At 39.3% G+C, this 18,867-nt stretch overlaps 1 protein-coding gene across 1 annotated transcript in view; it reads left to right on the top strand.

The window, feature by feature from the left end:
* Positions 1-18,867, top strand: part of OSBPL9 (oxysterol binding protein like 9) — a 60,072-nt gene that overhangs the window by 25,169 nt on the left and 16,036 nt on the right. The window contains 5 exon segments of the mRNA XM_018072097.2: positions 481-557; positions 10,154-10,249; positions 12,090-12,137; positions 17,089-17,118; positions 17,951-18,001. Of these exon segments, the coding sequence (XP_017927586.2) occupies positions 481-557; positions 10,154-10,249; positions 12,090-12,137; positions 17,089-17,118; positions 17,951-18,001 (302 nt within the window).

Genomic DNA, 18,867 nt, shown 5'->3' with positions numbered 1-18,867 from the left:
TTTTGTGTGTTGTTAACATATAATTTAGGTTTTATTTGGTTTTAGAGTAGGATTGTCTTGAGTTTAAAAAATGTTTATTATATACTTCAGGTTATTCTTTGTGCTTCATTATTCACACTGGTGATCTGTTAGAGGTGTTTGCCCTGTCTAATGAATCCATACCTGAAAGGCTAACTTATTCCGAGTTAGTGTCCACACTGAAGTAGAATTAATGGATAATCTATTACAGGTTGAACAGCTTCTTGTAAATATGAAAATTCAAAGAGGATTTAATGAATTAAGTGAGGACTGTCTGTGCAAACCCTCTTTGATATTACAGCCAGACAAGAGACAGAGCTGTAACCACTGAAGAATTTGTTGAACACAACAAACTGTGCCCTTGGCAACTTTCCATATTTAGTGTGGACATCAGATCTGTTTGTGTATGGCTTTTAGGATATAAGACTACATATAATTTATATCTTTTTGATACTTTTTCAGCTCGAGATGCAGATGAGAGGGAGAAGTGGATCCATGCTTTAGAGGACACCATTCTCCGCCATACCCTCCAGCTTCAGGCAAGTTTCACTTTCACTTTTGACTTAGTTTACTTTCTTTTTTTCAAAGCAATGAATGGCACAACTGCTAATATCAAACAAGTCCTATATAATATCTGCTTGTTCTATAGCCTGTACCATCAGATACAGTAAAACATCAGTTTGGGTATCTGAGATTAGGTTCAAGTCTGTTACTATTTTCTTGTCTTACTATCATGAGAAGTTAGTATAAGACTTCCCTTTATTAACTCATAATATATACAGTTAGCATTAACTCATATTTTTTTAGGATTTATATTTGTAATAAGGTTCCAGACTTAGTGTTATACATGTAGTTTGGAGTTTTTGAGTAAAACTGGGAATTAGTCCTTTTTGGGTCGAGCCTGTTGTGTGCTTGTACATCACCTAATTTTGAAATTAAAATGAGACAGCAGCACTGAACCTCTCTGGATGACAAGAGTGGTAAATAAATAGCTTGTGTTTGAATCCAACTGTGTAAGCTGAATATCAGTAGTTTTCTGGTCCTAAGGACAGATGAGTTGCAATGGGGATGGTTCTTAGCACTAGTTATCTAGTTGTACATGTTGGACTAGATGATCCTTGTGGGTCACTTCCAGCTCAGGATATTCTATGATTCTATGATCTAAGATCAGTTTCTGGAAATGTTCCAGACCTGGACATGTCTATAGGACTTGCTAAACATTTATTTTTGCCCTGGGGAGAAACCCACACTCTCATGAAAGAGATTTTCTCATACTTGGTTTGTACCACAAAGGTGTCTGATGACAGTGTAGGAATCTTAAAGCAGGTATGCACTATTTGTGTTGAATAAAGGTTTGGGGTGCTTTTGGAATACGGCAAGAGAATTAGATCTCTTAACATTTGACCCTGCGTGAAGAAATACATAGTAAAATGCCCTAATATCACATAAAGAAAAGATAGATTTAGATGACATTTGCCCAGTGTAAAGAGTTGGAACAAACCTGAATTTGTCCTGTCCAACTTTAAGCACTTGTGCAGTCCCAGTCAACTTGCCTGTTAAAGAGTGGCTTTCCACCTTTTTTGATTTATAAAAGACCACTATAAATTTTCTACTGGATAGCAGATCCCTGGGTAAGAATTCCTGTTTGACAATCAGCTTTGTATCCCTAGTAACGTGCCATGGGTATTTTAGAAGTAATCTCTCCATCTGGACACAGTAGCTGACCAGGGACTGAAGAACCCCAGACTGCAGTGGGTGTGAGGAGAGAGATTATCTAGGGAACAACATGTGGAGGTAGAAGAGCTGAGCCCCTTCCCAAGGGATGCCTCTTTCCCTGTCCTTAGTTTAGAAAGTGAATACCACATGAGTGGTTTAGGGTCTAAAATGAAGTAAAAGGAATCTGTGCCATTTCCTCCACCAGAAGATTTTTTTATGGCTTGGAGGTACAGAGCACAGGAATGAAACACCAGAGTATAGGTTGGTTTTATCAAAATGTACACTTCTATGCTCTCTAGAAATGGTGAGTGTAGTTTTACTGGCAGAAATAGATTTCATGATTGTAACTAATAATGGAACTGTTTCCCATTACATAACTGTTGACACTCCTTGAGTTTTTCAAATGAGTAAAGCATATTTAGATAAAAAAGCCTAAGGCAGTAATTTATCTAGTAACGTTCGAGGGAATAATTAGAAGTTCAGAACTGCTTACTAAGAAACATCTCCTCCTCTCTCGTAAATATGTTTACCATTGAATGTGGTAGGTTGTGGGCCACTGCTGTGCGCTCACCACTCGTTTTCATGAACCTTCCTCATCGGTCACGTACCATTTCTGTTTCTGAGGCCCTTGTTTGTGTAGTAGCTGGAAAAGCGTTCAGTTACACCCCCACTCGGGAACTTCCAAGGTTTGCCATCTCCACAGATGGCTGAGCAGGCACTGATTTAAGAATGAAATACATCCTTGCCAAACCTCATTCTTTTACTGGTTAGGGAGAGGGGTCTCCATTGCTGTGGGAGGTACCGGTGGGACGTGCAGGCGGAGCGCACAGGGGCCGAAGTTTCGGGGGGTGGCTGCTGGGCCGAGCACAGGGCAAACCCAAGCACAGCCCCCGCAGTGTCTCACGCCGCGGGGGGCGGCGTGGCCTGCAGGGCTCTACCAGCGGCCGCTGCCCCTCCCTCCTCCCCGCTCCGCCGGGGCCGGGCCCGCCCCCCGCCATCTCCCGGCCCGCCTTGTCGTGACGTCGCGGCGGGGCCGCGGCCGGGGGGTTTCCTGCTTCCCTCCCTGCCCTTTTTCGCATTCCCGCCCTGTCCCCGGCCCGCTGGAGCGGCGCGGGCGGGCCCGCGGGCGGGCCCGGCCCCGCTCCTCTTCTCGGCTCCGCTCCCCGAGCGTTGCCTCCACCGAGGGATGGCCGGTGTGAGTAGGGGGCGGCCGGGCACGGGCGCGGGCACGGGCGGGCGGTGTGCCGGGCTTTGCGGGAGCCCCCCGGGGCACCCTGCTGGGGCAGCCCTCGGCGGCCTCTCGGGCGGGCGAACGCGCCCTCTGGCCGCGGCGGCTCCAGGAACGGGCGGCGGGACCGGGACGCAGGAGCCCCCGGGGATGGCGGGACTGGGAGCAGCGAGCGCCGGCGGGTCCCGTGCGCCCGCAGGGATGCTCCCAGCCGGATACAGGAGCCCCGTGTACACAAACACGCCTTGCCCTCAATAGCGTTTAAACACAACGGCGCTCGGTGTGCTTTCGCTTTCCTTTGGGCAAAAAAAGTCAAACGGTTTCTTTGGGGATTATTGGCTCAGCGGGATGAGGGGTTTGAGTGCCGCGGCACAGATTATTTTCTGTAAGGGCATTTTCTTGAGTTCTTAGTTTCTGTCGCAAACAGAAAGACATGTGATTGTCTGTCATACAAAACATTTATGCATGTGGTTTTGTCCAAGATAATGTATCTTTTCTGAGTCTTTTTTTTCCCGTATTTTCGTGCTGCTTTCAGTCTGCCTGCTCTGGGATGAGAGTATTCAAGTTCGGAAAGTCAGACTTAAAAGTTGCTTTACATCTGAAATGTGAGAAACTGTACTGAAACCCAGGTGGTTCGTGTGTTGAGTCTACCAAATCAGGAAGGATTACGAGTTAATGCGAGGTGGAAAGGTGAAATGGTGTCTGCGTGTTCTCTAGTCTGATTAGTCTTGCTGATTTTATTTTTGCCTAAATGTTCTACTGTGTTGTCCTTCAGGCTTTATAATAGAAACGCTTTTGAAACATGTAATAAAACACACTTCTTCTGCACCCCCTTTCTCCCCTGCTCCTCAGAGCCTAAACTGGCAAGAGTGAGCTACAGGCAAGGAACTGAGTCATAAATACACAGAATGAATAAAGGGAACCAAGCTGCCCAGAGGGCTGACAATTAGTAGTGTTGTATCCAAAGGGAACAACAATAGGGAGGAAACATTTCAGATACGCTTGTAGCCTAATTTGGCTGAATTTTGAAACTAAAGTCTGTTGTTCTGCTCGCTTTGTTTTCCTATGTACTTATGGTAAAGCTATTGCGAAAAATACACATAGTTGTTCTGGTATTAGCTTTGTCTGTTGAAAAGTCCTTGAACAGATGGTGCAATACTACTGGAAGTACCATTCTGAACCCACCAGTGGTTTTCCCCTTATCCCCCCAGGTTGTTGCTGCTGAGGCATTACCAGGCCAGTAGTTTTGCAGTGGCAGCACATCAGTTGCCTCATACCCACAGAAGATAAGAGGGAGGGTGTTCATGGGGTGAAGGTATATTGTAGCTTAGGTTTGTTGTTTGAGCAGAGGTGATATGTCAAATTTTCTTTAGTTCCTCAGCAGCATCTTATGTCAGCCAGCAGTCCCACTCAGACAGGACATGCTTCTGGTTGTCCTGTTTAGTGTAAATACCCTGCTTTCCTCACTGTCTTTCAAATGGCACCCTAGTGTTACAAGTACTTTTTGGTTCTGGAATTCTCCAGTGTGAAAACCCGTTGCAAGATAACTGGTGTCTTACAGGACCACAGTAACACAGTAACGTTCTTATTTGATCTACCCTAAACTAGTTCAGCCTCTGAGTGGACTCTGTACAGACAAAGGAATTGAAATAACTGTCAGTACAAAGGTGAGCAATTTCTTACCACTAAAAGTGAAAGGAATTAAATAAAAATTAATTGCTCTGTAGCTCGACAGCTCCATAATTTAAATAAGATGTTTACTTCCTCAATAGCAGACAGTAGAGTAAGAAAACTATTCTAAGAAGTGGATCTGTGATAGTTGCTGTGAAGAGTGATACAATGGCTTAAATACCAAGTTACACCAGGGCTTCCCAACATGTGGGAGTTGGTACTCCTACTGTAAGCAGTCCTGTCTTACTTGTAGCAAAAAGGAAGAGGCAATGTAGCAAGAAGACCTGAATTTGGAACTGGATTCAGAACTGGCACAAATTAAAACTACTTTTCCTGCTGCACTCCCTTTCCAAGTTTAGTTTTAACCTCAGTTAGTTTTCACATTGAGTTGCTTGTGTGGCAAGGTAAGTGTTTATGCTGACTCCAAAGAAAGAGCAGAGTAAAGGTGAGAGTAAACAACAGGGGAACTGATTTGTTTCCCCTTCGTTTATGCTGGTGTCACGTGTTTTTGAAACTGTGTTCATAGTAGGGGATCACTTAGTATTACATTAACCAGGATTTTTTTATGACCTTTCTAAAGCTGCAAACAAGAATGAAAGGTAGAGTAAAACTTTCTTATATGTTAAGTGTATTATTCTCTTAAGTATATTATATTGTTATTCCTTGGCTTTTTAATGCTGCTTCTAGTGTGAGTCAAGAATTCTTGCAAAAAACTAAGAACATGTTCTTTTACATTAATAATATATCTGGTATAGATGTATTTCGAGTGCTGCTGGAAGGGCATAGTGTTGGCAGGCATGTTGCTGTTTTCAGATTTTGCTAACAAAATAACTATTGATAGTGGGTGGTAACCACCTTAGAACATATGCATTGTCTATGTTGATTATAGATCAATGAATAGATTATAGGTAAATAAAGGGTAGTCTGGGATATACTTAGTATTTGTGAGGTTTCAGAATTGTGACCTATGCTTTAAAGACAGAATTTTACATCAGTGTGTAAATACTTCTGGTTTTTGAACTTTCTATTTTCCTAGGAGACCTGATAATATCTGTAACTACACAGTGTTTGCCAAACATGTTGTGTTTTGCAACACAGAATTTTTCTTATAAGAATTGCAGTATTCTGACTTCTTGGAAGGCTCGTATGCTTTCCAGAACCCATATATTTGCTTTTAAACTAATCTTGAGACATTTACATTCTGAGCTTTAAATAGTGCTTAAAAATCTAGCAGAGAAAAAAGAATAGGGTTGTTTTTGCCACAAAAGTGCTCTTGTTTAGTGGCTTACGAGTAGTGGTCCTTACAGGCAATTTCCTACTTGACAAAATCAAAGATGCTGTAGACAGGGGATGTGTTTTTGATGTTTTCCTTCCATCCACAACATTCTTATTGACTTCTTTAAACTAACTTACACAAGAATTTTTAGTTAGACTTGGAATCCTAATTAGATGAAGAATGTAGCAGAAGTGTCTTCAAAAAGATAAGAAAGTCTGCTCTGTACAGCTTTCTCTCTTCCTCCCCCAGCAGAGCTATTATTGTAATGCTTTTATTCGAGTAATGTATTTGAATTTTTTTGGTATGCTTCTTCTAAGGATGATGCAATCTTTTCATCCCATCTGAGTTTGAAAGAACTGGTTTAAATTAGGCTGAATTACTTTCCAGCATGGATAAGTTTTGAATGCAAATGCATTAGTGGTATGTGTGACTCCTAATTTGGTGGACAAGGAAACAACATGTAAATTCCCTTAATGCTGGCAGTTCTCTTGTGAAAATAAGGCTCATAATATGTATTTTCAATTGTGCTATTTTGTTGTTGCCCTCTTGTTTACCCCTTCCAAAAAAAGGATTGTGTTTGAAGGGACTAATATGGCAGGACTGTTAGCATGGGAGTTGTGTACTCAACCCCAGACCATCACGTAAACCCTTTCCTAGGATGACCATCCTGTCTACTTGCCCAGCATTACTAGGGATCCCACAGATTCCACTGGGAGACCTCTGACTGGGATCTAAGCCAATGTGCTGCTGGGCTCCACTTCCTCCTGCCTACCTACAAACACTGGGATTGAGATGTGCCCTGTAGAGTCTGGTCCTTAAGTTTTGATATGTCCTGAAAGGGAGGGTCATTCCAGAAGTTGTAGGAGGAAAGAAGGGATGAGGGAGAGAATGCTATGATACCTTATTCTCTTTTAACCAGTTGTTAACAATAGGGGGTTCTTAATGGGGAGGAGTCAGACACCAAACACCTTGTTTGGGAGGTGGTGGGCAGATGAGAAGTTTTTTAAATCACTTGCTTCTGCAACTGTTTTGTCTGGTAATTGTTAATTCTTTAAAACTTACATGGACAGAGTCATTATTGGAGGGAAATAAATTGTACTTACCAATAAATGTAGTTATTCAATGGAAAAACAAGTTATATCACTTCAGATAGGTACTGACAGCAAGATAGAATCAGTGTATTTCTGAAGATCTAAAATAGTCTGGGTTCCTTTTCTCTTCCATAATTTGAATTTTAGAATGACAGCATGACTTTAGCTGGAAAAGACCTCTGGAAGTCACCTGTTCCAAACACCCTTCTCCTTGTGAGACAAACTTGTACATTAGATCAGGTTGTCAAGGGTCAAATCCAGCTGAGTTTTGAACTCTGCCCTCCAGGAGTTGAAAGTTCAACAATATCTGCAGGCAGCCTGTTTTGTAAATAGGTGAACAGCATATAATACGGTTTCTCATAAAAATTTGATTGCTGGTTCACATGTAAAATTCCTAATTTAAATGTTTAACAAGCTGTTAAATGCCATTCTATTGACTCTGCTCACCCATTTCTTTTGAAGCCTCATTTCCTTCATGGCAGGGAAGAAGAGAAAGGCTCTCCTTTTTACTTATACCGTGTCTTTGGGTAACCAGATAATCAAGAAATAAGGATTTATTATGCAAATCTGCACTTTGTATATCTGCTCTGTCTAACTTTCTGCTAGGTTTGAAATACTGATTGATTTTGTTTGCTATTTATGGAGGGGATTTTCTGTGCTGTTGCTTTAACTTTCCAATTATCATTTGGTTTTCGATTTTAAAACTATGTGAGAACTTAAAATTATTAACCTAATCTCATATAACAAAGACTAATGAATTTGCTCACTAGGTTATCAAATTTCATCTAAACAAACGAAGAGTAAACTAGTGAAGTGCTACAGCTTTAAGTATCTTTGCTTCTTTTCAGAATTATTTTCATGTTTCATCTCTCTCCTCTGTCAACTTGACACTGTAGTTGATTTTATGGCTTTCTCTTTATGTTGAGTGCAGTTTTAACTTTCTAATAGAACTTTTTAGGTTACAGTTTTCACTCTGCTTGATGTGGATGTCTGCTCAGTTGTAACACTGAATGTTTTGATCAGCTTTTCCCATATTGCTAAGAGCCTGAAATTTAAGAATGGCATTTTATCTTTAAGCCACCACTAAAAATACCAGATAGTTACATATCAGTAGTCAAAGAGTGATCACTGAAATAAAAATCAGCATTTCGATGCAGCATCCAGGTAACATGCACCATAAACTATATTTCTGTGTATAGTATCTTCAGCAGAAATTTTCTGTATAGTTCATGTGGGTTTGGTATGTGAAACCTGACCTCCAGAATTTTTAACTGAGCTTGTAAGACCATTTGCTGAACTGATGGGGTTGGCTGTACAGACAATTCCATTTTCAGCAAGAAAATAGAAGACTAATTTCATATGGTTTCAGTTGTAGTTTCAGTGTAATTTAAACTTGACTACTTTGAGAGAGTGTCAAAAGTTGTTTGGTTGAGAGGACTTTCTCTTCTGCCTATTAGAACTTTTTTTGGCAACTTGTTATACTGAGTGCTTTCTGTTTTTTCTTAATTTCTAGTCATTAACAAAACAGTTGCTTTCTTTTCCTCTCTTCTCCCTCTTCCTTGTTTCAAAACACTGTTCCTAAATTTGTCCTGTGTGGACCATATAATATGGGGTTAAGTATATTTTCTTCATGCTGGTTTACAAACTAAATGGATCGATTTACTCATGTAGAGCTGTTGTCAAGGTCTGGGTATTAGTCTGCAGCACAGTTTAAGATTTGGCCAGTGAGTAAAGAATGTGTTTTCCAGTCAGTAGATTGGTTTATGTTTTAGGCTGTGTGTGATGCTGTGCACACAGCTGGATGGAGGAAGAGCAAATGATTCCTCTACTGCACACAAGTGCTGGCACCTCTAGAGAGCCATAAATAAAGCCCTTAATATGATGGCCTGATATCATACAAAAATTAAAGAAACTGTCTGTTCTGACAGAGCAAACAATGCCAAACAAAACGTGCTAATATGGAATTTTAAAAATACAGATTGCCCATTATCCGCACACGAAATATTTTTTCCCCACTGGCTGATCTTTACATGTTCAGACTCCTGATGTTCTCAGCAGTCAAAACAGCACAGTTCATGTTTCATAAGAGTTTGAATGGAAGTTGTCACGTTTGAGATCAGTGTGAGTACTGTGCAAGGATTTAGGCTAGTAGGAAAATTGTCACTGCTGTGATGTTTCTGTTATAACTAGTGTTTGCTTCTTTATCCTTCATGGATTTTTTTTCCTCCTGTGTATGTTTATCTTGCAGTGTACAATTTTTTTCAAGCTGGGTGTGCTTCAGTATTTGTTTTGCAGTTCCATTTGCATTAAAGGTATTATATAAATAAACCTTTAGTGTGTTTACTTAGTATATGTGCGTGAAAGCAGAAGTAATACATTTCGAGAATCCTCTCTTTTCTTTCCTCTAATTAAAGATGTGGTAACCCAGTGGGAATTTGTTTGGGTCTTTAAGTATACGGTGTATCAATTTAAAGGTAGGGATTATATGCAGAAGTGTACTCTGAGTTTAATGAGAAAAAAATTTCCAAGCAAGAAAATATAACAGTAATCATTCTTGTGGCACTGATACTTTGTCCTTGGCAGTGTATGTGCAACAGAATCTCAGAATCCAAATACAGTGATAAGGATGCAAATCATTACAGCTGTAAAGGAACTAGGGCAGCCAGGACTAACAGCTTTGAACTTTTTGGCTCAAAGGTGGGTCCATGTTTAAGAAGAGATTTAGCAGTGCTTAGCTAAAAGCTGTGGGTTGAGCAATACTGTCTGAAGTGTGAAAAGTGGGTATGGTTTGGGCTTCCCTAACTAAAATGTATATGGAATCATAAGACAATCTTCAGAAAAACTTGAACTCTCCTATATATTTTACAAAGAAACTTTAATCAGTGTAATTTAAGAGGATTTGTTCAATCATAAGTAATGAAATACTCTGGCATGTGATGATTATACCCCCATTGAAAATGTGGAGCAATTTACTGCTACTGCAAATAGAAGCCAGATCTGTTCAGCTGTTTGCTTGTGTCTGCACGTGGCAGGAGGAGAGGCAAGGCAACATTTTCTCAGTCAGATGGCAGGCAAAACCATATTGTTGTTAAGTTTTTCCTCCTCCTAAATGCTAATTAAATATTTGATTTTTGTTTGTTTATTTATTTCCAGGGTGTGGATTCAGGATTTGTTCCCAGCGTTCATGATTTTGACAAGAAACTTACGGAGGCTGATGCTTATTTACAGATCTTGATAGACCAGTTGAAGGTATGGTGACAAAGTGGTGTATTTACTGTGTTGGGGGTCTGCTTGCCAGGGTGGTTTCAAGGTCAGGTTGAAAGGAAGCTCAACAAAGACAGTCAGTCATGTTTTGTGCTTGGCATATGTTCTGGTAAATGTGGGATGCAGAGAGATCATCTGGCTGACCTGTGAATTGGAGAAAACACACCTTTTGTATATATGAAGTCTGATGATGATAGAATTTTATTTCCTCTTCACTTTCTTAGTATGTTACATAAATTCTAACTAGTATTGAAATAAAGACATTTTTAATGTAGGTGTAAAAATTAAAAGTTATGAGTTAAGGGCTGAAAAAAGGAGTTAAAAAATTAGAATAGCTCAAAGAGATTTATATAAAATGGTTTACAGTGGCTGAAAGATTCTGTTTGATATATACCTTTACGGAAATTGCAAAGATGGGTTAAGCTTAATTGGAAAACGTAATTAAATCATTGTGTTGCTCATAGCATTTTATAATCTAGAGAAAAATTTGTCAAGTAGTGCGTAAACTACAGTTGCAGGTAGTTTCAGACTTTCTTGTAGTAGTGACAGATAATCTGTGCCTTGTCCTTGAAAGAAGACATTCTGTAGGAATGTTGTACAAACACAGTTCTTTTGTTCTTTTTATTTTAAGAATAGATGGGAACGTGAGGAACCAAGAGGTCGTACCTCTCAGTACACCTTGTTGAGAAAAACAACGCCTAGGACACTTTTTCCCATGACTCAGCAGGTTAAAATTGCTGTTGAGTTTGCTTCAGTTCTGCTGGGTTGGATTGTTTTTTTCCCCTGATATAATGTGCAAGTATTGCATGTGAGATATTCAGCAAAAACTCAGTTGGAGGGTAGGGCCAAAAACGAAGGCAGGGAAAAGAGATGTAAACAAAATTCAAAGCTACCCTGAGGAGACTTGCTCAGGAGCTGCCTTGGTCTCCCACTCTGGAGATGTTGAGCACACTTCAGTGACAGAAGGTATTTAAATGTTTACACCTTCTAATTGTTATTTCAGGCCATCTAGGGGGAGGGGTATAGGATTTAATTAATAATGAAAGGAGAGTCAATTTGAGGATGGACAGAGACCAAGATCACAGTCTATTTTTAGAAGCAGAAATCAGCCCTCAAGGGAAAGGGAACACATGAGTAGGTTTGAGGCAGGCAGTGAAGAACTGCAGCTCACTTCCTAAAAATTACATCCTCTTCTCTGAGCAAGGGTGGGTGTGATGGACTTTGGAGCATTACCCTTAATCTTTTCTCTTCCTTGAACAACTTCATGATTACTTGTGTATGCACCTCAGAGGCAACTGTTAACTATTTTGACTCAGCTTAAATGCACATAAAAACTTTTCAGTAAGAATTTGTTTCACTTTGCTTAGCTGCATCTCAGATGTGCTTCCAAATCTTACATGACTGGAATCATGTACCTATGTGTCAGGTACCTGGAAGGGCTGATGGGAGTTGAGGCTGTTTTGGTAAATGCTTCATACACCCCAAAAGTCTTTGTTGAAATAGAAGAAAGGCAGTTGGAGGTGTTTTGATGAGTGTCACTTTTATTACTTAACCTCACCTTTTTGTTCAAACCATGGTAAAATCATGCCAGGCTCAGCTGTGAGATTTGGTCTCTTGCAGGACGGGGTAATGTGAAAAATTAGTTACAAATTTGTTATATCGCAAATGCTGTAAAGAAATATTAGAACAAAACTACTTTGGATCATAATACCAGGGTTCTATGACTTAAGTACTTATTAAATGCTTTTGGTTTTCAAATGTCAGTGGTTTTTTATATGGAAAAAATAACACTTCCAGTATTTTCACAAGTATCTCTTTCTTTCAGCTCTTTGATGAAAAACTCCAGAACTGCAAAGATGATGAACAGAGAAAAGCAAGTACATTTTGTCTTAAATATTGCTTGTTTTGCTTCATCAGATGGATTTGTGCATCAATTTGCTCTAGTCTATAAAAATATAAAGTACAGTTCAAAATTATTGAGTTGTCACAATCAGTTAAAGCAATTTGAGTAACTGATAACATTTGTGTTGTGAATAGGTTGAAAACAGACATTTTAGTAATACTGGGTGTCACAATATCAAAAAAGATTTCGGTCTGGCAGAAATGATTACTCCTCTGCTTGCTATCCAACAGTTGAAAGCATTTTAACTTTAATTTGCTATTTTTTTAAATGTTTAACAAGGATGAGTGTTTAATTTTGGTATGAATTACTAAGGTGTTCTGAAAAAAAAGTATGAATACTAAGAATCGTGTATTTCCCATAGTCAGTGTGCATCCTGTGTAGGTCTGTGACTAATGTGGCACATGATAGAAGTCTGAGAGTACCACAATTCATTCACCTAAAGTGAGGATGCCAAGAATGTACTAGTGGGGACCACTACTTTTTTAATGAGGTTGTAATTCATTAAAGTGTTGTGTATTATTTTGCACTCCCCCCGTTTCATTTCAAAGTCAGGTTTGTAGGCCTGAGTTCAAGCACTGTTCAACAAAGGCTGGCACATACCTTTGGTGGTGTGGGTTCAGCACTTAAGTGTCCTGCTGGTTTCATATATTAATTTGTGTGGTGTGGAGGAGGGATTTCACAGCTCCTTATGAAGGGTTTATTACCGAGGAGTTGCTTTCTTTCAGCCAGTGCTGTAATTTCAGTATCACAGAGTAGGGAATTCTTTCATGTGTACAGGCTTTTAAAATAACTTTGAAGTTCTTCTCTGTCAGTGAGTTTAATCTGTGGACAACTGACCACGAGAGTAAGACCTAAAGATTTTGTATTTCTCCTTCGGTGTGTTCTACTGGAAAGACTTGTCCTTCAATTTTGACCTCCCTCCAGATGCTACTTTGCAGATCAGTCAAGTATTTTCTTTTTCCCTGTGACAGTGCTCCTAATCCCTGGAGGCTTTCTGCATGTTGTGCTGACTTCTTTCTTTATCTCTGCAAGGTATCTGTGGAACAGACAGGCTGACTTATTAGAGAAAGCAGGAGGCTCATTTAGAAGGGGTCAGCTTCCTCTGGTTTTAAATCTTGATGAGGGTTGCTACTACTATGGATTCCATTTATTCTCTATTAAAAATGAAAAAGACTTGGCAAAGCACTTTCTTGATTGTGTCTCTTCCTGTACTAAAGCAGCTAAGAGGTTTTTTGATACGGTATTTAGCAGTTTTCCTGTTTGTTTATGGAAGTATGGTTCAGCTGTCTGATCATAAACCGAGTGTAACCTGCAGGATACTTCCATCCAACCCATAGTTCTTTCCTCTGAGGAAACAAGATTTGGATATTTGAGTGCTAAGTGCTTTCAAGTAGCTGAGTGCTCTTCTGCAACTGTTTATGGCCAGGGATTTCAAACCTGAGCTATTGTTTTTTCAAGTGCACAGAGCACTGGATGAACTAGTGTTTACTTACAGAACATTTGGTCTTTTAAAGATGATAGTGTAGGATATAGATGTTCTGAGATGCCTCAAGATCTCTTGGATATCTTCCTTCTGAGACTGGTGATCTCTTGAATTAGAAGAAGGCAGTGCAGATGTAGACTTGATGGATTTTGAAGTGTAGATTATCATGAATTCCCTGTGCTGTATTACTACTTCTGGCAGAAGTAGAGCCAGCAGTGTATGGTGGGATCATACACAACTTGCAGTGCTGCCAGTTTTGTTCAGTCTGCTGGTGGGGTACAGTTTGTGTACTGGATTGTGTAGGAAGGAAAGAAAGGTGTGTGAGCTGAGGGTACTGGTTTCAAGGTAGAGAGAGGACCTTGCTTTCTGACAGTGTTTGCAATGTTATTGCTGGGAATTCAGGTGAGCTTTTCTGTTCAGGGGTTGTGTGGTGATCTTGACCACACGTATCGGGGGAGAATGAAACTGCAAAGCACCCAAAAGCGTGAGAACAGCAAAGAGGTGAATATTTGCAGGCTGGAATAAAGCTGACATTACTTAGCAGGATTTGGAAAGGAAGTGTAGCCTGCTTAAGCTGTTTGGTTCAAAACAAGTGCTTTTTGTGAAGTAAATCCAAGGCTGAGCACACAGATTTAGGTTGCACCTTACAGATTTCAGCTGTGAGTCAGCTGCCCCTATGTGCCTGTGCTGCCTCTCTGTGCTGGATGAGCTGATCCCTCTCTAGTCACATGATGGTTGAATGAGGCAAAAATCGTGTTCAATGAGATAAAATTAGCCTTCTCAGTGATTTCATAAAAAATCAGATGTCAAGGAGGTGCAATGAGCAGCAAATAGATGGAGTAGTTTTGGCAGCAGCAGCCTGCAGTTTGATTAGATTAAATATGGCATGTGGCTGCATTCTGCAAATGTAAATCTGCAGGAAATTGATGTTTCATTTGAAAGTATGTGTATTCATTACCTAAAACGAGGGGAACTGTCTTATTAAAATTTTATCTTCATCAGTTTTCAAAGACTAGGGATGTTGAAGAGGGAAAATTGTGATAAATGTTACTGTAAATTAGTAAATTGTACTGTTTGATTATTTTTTTAATTGTTAATGTTTTATCTTCAACATAACTCTTTTTACCTGCTTATGATTTTGCTTACAATTTTGTATTGTCTAAATTATCAATATTACTTACTTTAAACAAGTTTAAACAAAAGATAATAAGAATAAATTTACAAGGGTTGTTGCAGTGTGTGTACATAGTAGTGTAGTTCTGTACAAATGGTGAGATGAGATGGGATAAAAGCATTCCCATAACTTTTCCTCCAAACCAACCATTCTTGAAAGCATGGAGGTTTTGTCGCAGTGATCATCCACTTGTTTTTCCCTCATCAATGTCATATCTATAGTGTGTTTGTGTAACATCTCACACAAGCAGAATTTACAAACTTTATTTTGTGCCTGCTTACATCACCATTCTAGAATAACACTTTGCCATGAAAATCCAGGAACTTCCATATCAGCCTTTGCTTAGCCCTAAAGAATAGAGCTGGTACTTCATAGAAGGCTCTTCCCAGGGGCTGAGTCTGTCTGACTTGCCTGCATTGTTCTCATGATTTTATGCACAGTATTCCAGTTCCATGTGCTGTGTTCTTGCAAGATGGTCATAGAGCACAAATGTGAAAAATACTTGATCAGTATGTATTATTACTACTAATTAAATTGGTCAACTCACAAAGAATTCGTTTCCACAGTGTTAAAAAAACAGTTGTATAATTTGTAGAAAGGCCTTGAAAACCTGGTTGTCCTGAGGTTTTTCCCATGTCAGATCCTCTGTGTGATCTTGGACAAATTTTGTCTGTACCTGTGTGTAAGAACAGCAATGTCTTAGTGTCTTGTTTGGAAAATTACAAATTGCATCATGTGGCCTGAGATCACTTTCATATTTTCAGCAAAGATGATTTCACTAAAGGGAATGAGATCACAGTTTGTTTGGTGTATAAATACTCTATGACATGTTGGGGAAAAGATAGGTAAAGAATGATCAAAACTCCTACAGTTGGCTGTAAAGCTTTGAGACTGAATGATTTCCTTCAGCTGCATCATCTTTCATCTGAGAATATCTGTGTGCTCGGGTACCTTGCCTATTCTATTTTGGTGCTAAAAGGCTCAAAACTTCACTGCTGTCATATTTAAAATGCTTTTTTTCAATATATGTTCGTAAAATTTCGAGTGGAAGCATAGTAGAGACATGAAAAACAAAAGCAAAGGGATTTTTAGCCGTTGGCATGTTCTCTGCTAGCAGCAGGAGTAAATAGAATATAACTTTGGGATGTGACATCCCTGATATGCAGTTTCCTGGATCAGCATGGTCCAGTCTTTCCAGTGGGGAAGTCTGAGGCTGGGTGCTGTTTGGCCACCTCTTGCCAATTAATCCTGAGGAAAATGTGCAGCATTTTCTGAGAAGATTGAGAACAGAGCATAACTGAAACATTTCCCCCGGGTATTGGCTGGGAGAATGTCACTGCATTTGTTTTCTTTTTAATCCACAGATTGGGACTGTTAGTGCCTGTAGATTTTTAGATGTATGTTGCTCTCTTATGGTGTAGAATTCGGCTTACAATGCCCAGTGAGGGAAAAGATTCCTTTACACACTTTGATTATTCAAGAATCAAGAAGTTTGTGACTCAAATCACATGAGACACTTGTGTTAATCAAAACAAAGAGGTCCTGGAATTGCATTAATAGAGGTTCAGTGCTGAGTCCAATTTAATAATTTTGCCTTCTGCAGACAGAGCCAAGGACATCAACAGGATGCATCTGCTCTTGAAACAGGTCACACTGATGTGTAGAGTGGCATGCAGATGCCTTTTGCATGCCTGAAGTGCAGTTCCACACAGGAAATATTTATGAACCAGTGTTTCTAGATAAAATTAAGTAGGCAGATTTCCAGATGCACTTTTACTGGAGGCTTAGAAAGAGCAAGAACACGTATGCACTGTTATTTTCTGTGATTTGTTTTAAACTGTGCTTAACTGCATATGTTTATTGGACTTGAATGATGGTCATGTCATGTAATACTGTTAAATATGCCACCATGCAGTACACTTTATAAGGATACAAACTGAATTTAGAGAGAATCTTTATGCTGCATTTCATTTTTTTGTTGATGTTATGCAAAAAGGAAGTGTAGACTTTAATGGGTAAATGTGTATAATGTCACTGCTTAGAAATTCCTAGCCTTGTCATCTTTAAGCTTTAATTATCAGTTTGACTTCTGTCTTGTCTTGAAAATTGTGTCTATATATGGAAATACTCTTTAACATGTTGGTTAAGGGCTTTTTCCCCTCCCCCAATATAAGATTAAAATATTGTGTTTATACAGTATTTAGGTCAAACCAGATGCTGGAAATTTTTTCTTTAACCACACTATTTTGATTTTTATTTTACAGAAAATTGAAGGTCTCAAAGAAACAACTAGTGTAAGTTTCTTGAATTTTTATAACTATTATATATAGATTCTGAAATTCACCTTGTTTTCTTGGAAAAGTTTTTGAAGCTTTTTTACAGAAAAGTGCGAACCCATGTTAGGTCCAACAGTGTGGTGGCAGAGGCAGCATAATTCTGGTGCTGTATTCAGATTTATGTCCAGCACTTTAGAATCATGGAATAGTTAAGGTTGGAAGGGGCCTCTGAAGGTCTTAGTCCAACCCTATGCATGGAGCACCATCAGCTGGTTGCCCAGGACCAAATCTAGTTGGGTTTTGAGTAGCTCCAAGGATGGAGGCTCTTACAACCTCTGTGGACAATCTGTTTGATCATCCCTAAAGGAAAAAAAAGATGTTTTCTTCTGTTTAAGGTGATGTTCCTGTATTTCTATTTGTGACCATTGTCTGTTGTCCTGTCACTGGGCACCATTGAGAAGGGTCTTGTTCTGTCTTCCTTTCACCTGCCATCCCAGTCAGATACTGATGTCCATGGATAAGGTCTCCCTGAGCCTTTTCCTCTCCAGATTAAGCCAGCCCAGCTCTCTCAGCCTCTCTCCCCAGGACAGTTTACCTGCCTGCAGGGCTCTGAAAGTCTGGGGCTGACTTCCATTTCACCCTGAGAGCCTGGGCTGTGTGTGACCTTTGGAAACTTCAGTTTTCTGCTGCTGTGGTTTTGTATCTGGGGAAAAAAAGGGGAAGGGTTCTACAGAAGTGAGTGTCCATTTAGTTCTCACCCAGTATTTCAACTAATATTCTATATAACCAATAACAAAATGTTAAGGGGTAGTAATACAAATTTTTTTTCCTGTTATTTTTGTTTTCCTAGAGCATGGTAGAATCAATAAAACACTGCATTGTGTTGCTACAGATTGCTAAAGTAAGTACACTGTAAACTATTTTGAATTTTAATTATACAGCATTAATCTGTTTGAAAACAATTGAAATCTAAAAGTGCATTCTATACGATCCAGCAGATAAATATATATTTTAAACCCCCAGTATAAGTTGATTTATCCTAGTATTTTAATGAACTTTCTGAAATACTGAATTCCATAGCAGACAGTCCTGTTAATGCTTGTGGTAGCAGTCGTGTTGGGGACATGTTCTCTCAGATAAACTTTTTTTTGCAGTTTGCTGTTAAACTAAAGAAGAACTCAGACAAACATAAGGGTGACAGAACAGAAACTTAAGAAAACTCTTCTTTCTGCTTCATTTAAGAATGTGGCTAACAAATAAAAAACATAATGTAAACCATCTAAATTGGTTTGGAAAGGTTTGTCATAGGTCTGAAGTTCATGATGGTGTTGGAGCTTCTTGAAGTAAGATTATATTATTTGAGAATGCAGTATGGGTAATGCACTGAACACTTTTCACCTAAATGTTTTGTTAGTTTTTAATATTTAGTGAGATTTGGATTTACTGTTTTTGTCAAGTTCTGCCCTTGCAGGTTTAGCATACTGTGTTTAGGATATGTTAATTCTGAGCTGATTATTTATATCTCGTGACCAAAGTGAAGGGAGATGGTATTTTGCAAATAAATGAATTTATGGTACTTTCAGAATTTCAGGCTGATTTAATCAGAACACATTCTGATTTATCCAGAGATAAGCATGGGCTCTTCATGTAGTCTAGATCAACTGTTTTTTGTAGCTTTCAAAAGCAACGCTGCTGTTTGTCTTCATTCAGGATGCCAGATATGTTTTACAAAATTTTGAGCACAGTGAAAATTGAATTATTTAGAAT

This window comes from Manacus vitellinus, unplaced genomic scaffold (genome assembly GCF_001715985.3).
Source record: "Manacus vitellinus isolate BGI_N305 unplaced genomic scaffold, ASM171598v3 scaffold_21_pilon, whole genome shotgun sequence".
NCBI lineage: Eukaryota > Metazoa > Chordata > Aves > Passeriformes > Pipridae > Manacus > Manacus vitellinus.
This window is presented reverse-complemented; position numbering and strand designations above follow the sequence as displayed.